This window comes from Belonocnema kinseyi, chromosome 3, assembly GCF_010883055.1.
Source record: "Belonocnema kinseyi isolate 2016_QV_RU_SX_M_011 chromosome 3, B_treatae_v1, whole genome shotgun sequence".
Lineage (NCBI taxonomy): Eukaryota > Metazoa > Arthropoda > Insecta > Hymenoptera > Cynipidae > Belonocnema > Belonocnema kinseyi.
Genome location: NC_046659.1, coordinates 59,893,615 through 59,901,016, shown reverse-complemented (window position 1 = coordinate 59,901,016; position 7,402 = coordinate 59,893,615). Strand labels below are relative to the sequence as shown.

The following is a 7,402-nucleotide window of genomic DNA, read 5'->3' as shown; positions in this document are numbered from 1 at the left end:
ATAATAAATCACGTTGATCTTGTAAATTAAGTAAATGGAGGTAAAATCGTATAAGCAGCGTAGCGGCCTCTAATAGCCTTAATACTTTTGCGAAAGATAAACTGCGGTTTTCGCCTGCAGGCTGAAGATTATACCGGACTAAAGGGTGGCTTCGATGACCACGTCGGCTTGTTGGTCCATGGTGAGGGTGGCGAAGGCAAAAAAGCTGTGATTCCTCCAGATCCTCGAGCTTTGCCGAGCTTACCCCCCGGCTTAGAAGCTCGTCTCCCGCGACTCGATCAGAGCTTACGAGTTACGCATGCTGAATGGCTTCCAGTCACGAACACCAGGTGCGTTCTTCAATCTTTAATCAAACTGTAATAATCGTTCATAAGCTTCTTGTATCATCTATCTATATAAAATCTATACTCTGTAGTATACAATTTTATACCTATAAACCTTGATCGAATATTTAACCTTCGGGCGGGCGCGCCATTTGGTCTCACAACGTTGGGCGCATGACGGCAATTTGGCCGTCTGAATATAATATCACTTTTCTATTGTATAAGTGCATGTATACACAATTAATAATTTACTTTGCACATCAATAAAACATAGGCGAAACGAATAAATTTTATTCAAAACTTTTTCAACTATATAAAAACATAATTTGAAAATAAGAAAAAATATCAGACTATTCAAAAGTAAATTCAGTCTTTCTTTCAAAATTCAAGCAATGTGATTGGAGTAACATGGTACGTCACCAATAACACAAGATAAAAATTTACATTTTAATTTATCATCACAACGCAATATTACAATATAGAACTGATAAGACAGTAAAGTATACTATTGCGTACTTGTATTTACTTGTTGGCAAAAACTGCGACCAATATCAGGATTTTTTTCTTTGAAAACTCAAATACTGCACTAGAACTAAAGTAACACAGAAATCGAATCGTATAGATGAGAAATATTAAGAACTAGCCAAAATAAGATTTGAAATATGAGATTCGTGTGTGTATGGCGCACTGCAGCGATTTGGCTGCGCTTGGGCAGTTGTTTCGACCTTGTCAACTTTGAAGCTGATCTACTAGGGTTGTGCGCGACCCTGAGTTAGTTCTTGACACCTTAACGACATGGACATAGGATGTCGTAAAGATGTAACGGTATCGTAAGACGTCGCCAAATTTTGTGCCCACCGGGTAGCGCCCGCCCGAAGGTTAACATGCTGTGAATAATCAATATTTCTTGAAATTAATTACATATAAATAAATACATATAAAGCACTAAGGTGACTCAAATTAAATGCTTAAATTATAACCCAAAAAGCTGTTATTAAAAAAAAATAAATGGTAATTTTTTTAATTTTCTCTGAAAACATTATGTAAGCTGTCTCCCGATACCAGAATATCAACGATAGCTGCAAAGTCCCAATTTCGAAATTCCTGGAGTTTTCCCTGACCAATTTTTCATTTTCCAATGTCCCTGACCGTTTATTATGCACAAAATGGAAATAAAGCCACCTAGCTTCCCTTTCCCAGCTCCCCTAAATTTACGCACTGTAAATTATTTTACAGAAATTATTATTCGACATTAAAAATTAAGTAAAAAAGTATCAGATAAGAATTAGGTAAATAAAAAACTGTATGTTTTTTGAGGGTTTTTGTATAGCAAAAAATGTTTTTTTGTTATTAACATTATTGAATCGCTTTTGCACTTGAGTTTTCATTATTGTTTACCGTTTTTCGATAGTTTTTGAACTTTTTAAATATTTGACGAACAAAAGTTTCGTGCCCTCTGTGAGGCAAGTGAAATGCCATTATTTGTTTCATATATTTTAAATCCTTGTTTAGAAAGTATCATCTCACATTAAAATCTTAATGAAAAAGGTATATTAAAAGAATTTTTTAATTTGAAAACTGATTTTTATGGTGGGTTTAGCACAACAGAAAATCGTCTTTTTGTCATTAAGTTTATTACAGCGATTTTGCACTCGCCTATACTTTATTGTATATTATTTTTGGATATTTTTTTAACGTTTGAAATATATAAAGAATGGAAAAAGTATGAAGCGTTTTTTGAAATATGTAAGTAAAACTCAATTTTAGTTTTACAAAAAATATATATTTAGTTAACCAGAAACCTGCATCAATAAAGAAACAAAATTATTTTAAAAATTAGAAAAAAAATCATAAAAAATTTACGACCAAAAAAAGACGATTTTTAGTCAAGTAAATTAATTATCAACAAACAAATTTCAACCAAAAATGACATAGTTACATTTTTAATTAAAAAGCGAATGTTCAACAAAATAGGTCAATTATCAAATAAAGAAATTAATTTTTAACTAAAGTTATAAATCTTGAACCAACAAATGAATTTTGAAATTGCCGCTCAAAACTAAATTTTGAACAAAAAAAAACGAATATTTAATCAAAAAGATGAGTTTTCAACTAATGAGATAACATTCCTACAAAAAAAAAATTTCAACAATAAACATGAATTTTTCAACAAGTAATTAAAAAATTTGTCACTCAAAAAATTCATTTTTTTAAATAAAAATAGAATAGTTGAATTTTCAGTAAAAAAATTAGTTTACAACCGAATAAAATAAATTTTCAACAAAATGGTTCAATTTTTAGTCAAACAGATGAATTTTCAATTAGGAAGATTACATTTTTACAAAAACCGAAAAACTGAAAACGTATCGAAATGTACTATTTCATACATTTCATGGATTACTGTGCACCTAATTTACATGAAAGTTGAATTAAATCGAAAAATTTAATAATAATCCCTAAGCACTTTTATTTGCTTGCAAGTTTTAATTCAAACAAGTTCAAGATGACTTTTTATTTCTTAAAGGCATGTGACACACGTAGATCTCTATATTACCGACATTACTTTTTCAGTTTCGAAATGAAACTTTTTGGAAAATATATCAGAAGATCATGAAGTACGTTTGTATACTTCATTTAAGTAGGAATTTCGATAAAAATTATTTTCAAAGAAATTAACTGGAACCATTTTTTGACATAACCGTGGAATTTTTTGAACTTAATAACTTTTCTTATATTTAAAATATCCGCGAGATGTAAAAAGTCATACATAAACGTAATTTACTGTCGGCTCTTGCATTTCTCGAATTTTGAGGCCGATATTTTACATATAAAAAAAGTTCTTAGGTTGAAAAAATGTCAAGGTACAAATAAAATATGTCAAAAACTGATCCCAGTTTTAATTCATTTTAAAATAATTTTTAGAGAAATTTCTACTAAAATGAAGTACACAAACGTAGTTTATGGTCTTCTGATACATTTTCTAAACTTCCAGTCCGATATTGAAATACTTTTTTGAATTTTTATCTTATTTTCATTTATCTCATTAACAAACGACTTTTACGTCTAGAATTAAAATATGCGGCACACAGGAACAACAAAAAACTTCTCAAATTTTTCCCATTTTTTTTAAATAAAAAAATTTTTAAATAAACCACCTTATAAGACTTCATTCCATTTGCGAATAGAACTCACTGAAATGTGTTTGATTCTAAGAAGAGTTTTTTACATCATAAAGAACTTTAAAAGAAAAAGAAATTTGGCATATTTTTATATGAAGAATAATTCGATAAAAATTATTCATCTATCGGGAACGTCCTTATGTTTACAGAACCTGATCCTAAATCATCTTATGCAATTAGAAGTTATGCTGGTGATAAGATCATTCTATAAATTTCTACTGAATATTTATAAGACAAAATGCATAATTCAAGCATTTTCTATTAGAAAATTATTTTCGATAATAATTCATTGATGTAGTAAAGTAAACAATAAAAGTTACTTTAGTATAGCATGTACAAAAGAAGACTGAAATTTCAGGTAATATTCACTGGTTGAGGTGACCAGAAAAACATCAATGATCTTCCGTGAATTTTTACTGATTCGAAGAAAATCTAGAGCGATTAAATTAATTAAAATTCTAATTAATTACCTAATCTACCAGAATTGCAAAAGAGCAGGGAAGAAGCCATTGTACAGGGGTATTTTCATATTTCGCGCCTTTAAGGTTGCATTCGGATCGACCATTCGGTCAAGTCCGTGCATCTTCGGATCAAGTTTATCATAGTTTCCAAGGTTGCGTTCGAAACTTCAAATGGATAAAAATGTCAAAAAAATATATAGGTTATGTTATGTAGTAATTACAAAAAATAAAAATGTTTCATTGATAATGAAGTGAAACCTGTGTACTGAGAAGTAAACGTCAATTATTTTCCGTGTCAATAACATTATAGAATGTCTGCTGAGTGACAAATACTATAAAATAGTAATAATATTCTGCGATCCCAATGGGCGAAAAGTGAATTGTGTTTAACGCTTATTTGCGGCAAAAAAGGTATGTTATGAATATATATAATATGTATTAAGTAATGTAAATAAAATATTACATGCGTAAACTTTAAATTGACATTACGTACATTTACTTACAGCGATTAGGACAAACACGTAAATACGAACATAACCTCGAAATAATGACAGATCGGCCCGGCTTGTTTATTATACTTTCGATTGTTTATTATTGGCCAAAGAAATGTTTTGTGGTTTTGTATGTTTATTACTGATAGTGTCGGAAGTAATAATTTAAACAATAATTACTTAATAATAATTTAACAAACATGACTTATTAATAATTTTAATAAGTAACACTTTATTCCTGAAATTAATAACTGATTTCCATTGTTTTTTTCACAGATCGATCATAGATGAAATACACATCAGAAAATGCAGATGGATTTTGTGCATTTCAGCTGGTTCATTTCAATGAACATCATTGAAAAATCATTATCTTTAGACCTTATCCCAAGACTGGGGATTGAGCAGCATAAAATTAATTCTAATTCAATCTAATGGTATAGAGAAGTATCAAAAAAATATCTCGAGGTAATTTATCTTATCTGAATTTTAATTAATAAAATATTTAGAGATTTTTTGTATTTTACAAAATGTTTTCTCTTGATCTCATCCTAAAATTTTGTTTGATCAACCAATAAAATAAATTAGAGACTCATTAGTGATAGAATTGTATCAGAAATAAATGTAGACAAGATATTCTACGCTAGAATTGTTATTCCAATTTTTTTATAACTTATTCTATTTGCGAAATTACTATCTCTGGATCTGATTTCCAAACTGGCATTCAATCAGCCTCGAAAATTAATTCTAATTCATTTTGATGGTATAGCTTTGTCAAGAAGATATCTCGGAGAAATTCAACTTGCCTGAATTTTAATTATTAAAATAGTCAGTGATTTTTTTGTATTTTAGAAAATGTTTTCTCTGGATCTCATCCTAAAATTTGGTTTAGTTAAACAATAAAATAAATTAGAGACTCGTTGGTGATAGAATTGTATCAGAAATAAATCTAGACAAGATATTTTACTCCAAAATTATTATTCCAATTTTTTTAGAAATTATTCTATTTTTGAAAAATGCTATCTCATGATCTGATTTCCAAACTGGCATTCAATCAGCCTCGAAAATTAATTCTAATTCATTTTGATGGTAAAGCTTTGTCAAAAAGATATCTTGAAGAAATTTAACTTTCCTGAATTTTAATTAATAAAATATTTAGGGATTTTTTGTATTTTAGAAAATGTTTTCTCTGGACCTCATCCTAAATTTTGGTTTAGTCAACCAATAAAATAAATTAGACTCGTTGGTGATAGAATTTTGTCAGAAATAAATCTAGGTAAGATATTTTACTCCAAAATTGTTATTCCAGTTTTTTTAGAAATTATTCTATTTTTGAAAAATGCTATCTCTTGATCTGATTTTCAAACTGGCATACAATCAGCCTCGAAAATTAATTCTAATTCATTTTGATGGTATAGTTTTGTCAAAAAGATATCTTGAAGAAATTTAACTTTCCTGAATTTTAATTAATAAAATATTTAGGGATTTTTTGTATTTTAGAAAATGTTTTCTCTGGAACCCATCCTAAAATTTGGTTTGATCAACCAATAAAATAAATTAGAGACTCGTTGGTGATAGAATTGTATCAGAAATTAATCTAGACAAAATATTTTACACCAGAATTGTTATTCCAATTTTTTTGGAAATTATTCTATTTTTGAACAATGCTATCTCTTGATCTGATTTCCAAACTGGCATTCAATCGGCCTCGAAAATTAATTCTAATTCATTTTGATGGTATAGCTTTGTCAAAAATATATATTGAAGAAATTAAACTTTCCTGAATTTTAATTAATAAAATATTTAGGGATTTTTTTGTATTTTAGAAAATATTTTCTCTGGACCTCATCCTAAAATTTGGTTTGACCAACCAATAAAATAAACTAGAAACTTGTTAGTGTAGCAAAAATAAATGCAGAAGCGATATTTTGTGCCACAATTTTTATTCCAATTTGTTCATAAGTTTTGTTATAATTATGTATTTTATAATTTCTAAATATTAAATTCATACATTACTGGTACCTTGTCAGAAAAGACAAATCTTTTAGTGTAATTGAAATTTACTCGAAATGTTATTTTAGTTTATTTCATTGAGTTATCGTTTAAGCTCAAATTATGCCGTTAGAAATGAAGACACCAATTCCGTAAATTTTATTTCAGAATCCCTAAATATTTCATTAATTTAAATTCAGGCAAATTAAATTTCTTCGAGATATCTTTTTGGTAAAACTATGCCATAAAAATGAATTAGAATTAATTTTCGAGGCTGATTGAATGTCCGTTTGGAAATCAGATCCAGAGATAGGAATTTCGAAAATGGAATAATTTCTAAAAAAAATGTAATAACAACTCTAGCCTAAATTATTTTGTCTAGATTTCTTTCTGATACAATTCTATCAAAAACGAGTCTCTAATTTATTTTATTGGTTGACTAAACCAAATTTTATGATGAGGTCCAGAGAAAACATTTTTTAAAATACAAAAAAATCCCTGAATAATTTATTAATTAAAATTCAGGCAAGTTAAATTTCTTCGAGATATGTTTTTGATGAACCTATGCCATCATAATGAATTTAAATGAATTTTCATGTTTGATTGAATGAAAGTTTGGAAATCAGATCCAGAGATAACATTTTTTCAAATAGAATAATTTCTGAAAAAATTGGAATAACAATTCTGGCCTAAAATATCTTGTCTAGATTTATATCTGATACAATTTGATCCCCAACGAGTCTCTAATTTATTTTAGTGGTTGATCAAACCAAATTTTAGTATGAGATCCAGAGAAAACATTTTCTAAAATACAAAACAAATGCCTGAATATTTTATTAATTAAAATTCAGGCTAGCTACGAGAGTAGTTCAATAAGTCCTTAGAATGAAGTATAAAAACAATTTTTTTTGGGTAATTTTTTTTTTATTTTTCAACATAATCTCCTTGGAGCTCTATAC

The 7,402-nt window shown here is 28.3% G+C and overlaps 1 protein-coding gene across 2 annotated transcripts in view; it reads left to right on the top strand.

Annotated features, from left to right (window-relative positions):
* The window catches only part of LOC117169137, a 150,157-nt gene that overhangs the window by 129,499 nt on the left and 13,256 nt on the right, over positions 1 to 7,402 (top strand). For both annotated transcript variants that reach the window (XR_004466613.1, XM_033355330.1), the window contains exon 4: positions 121 to 329. Coding sequence is in view for 1 of the 2 variants with exons in the window: in XM_033355330.1 (XP_033211221.1) it covers positions 121 to 329 (209 nt within the window). In the remaining variant the exon portion in view is untranslated. The remainder of the gene's footprint in view (positions 1 to 120; positions 330 to 7,402) is intronic.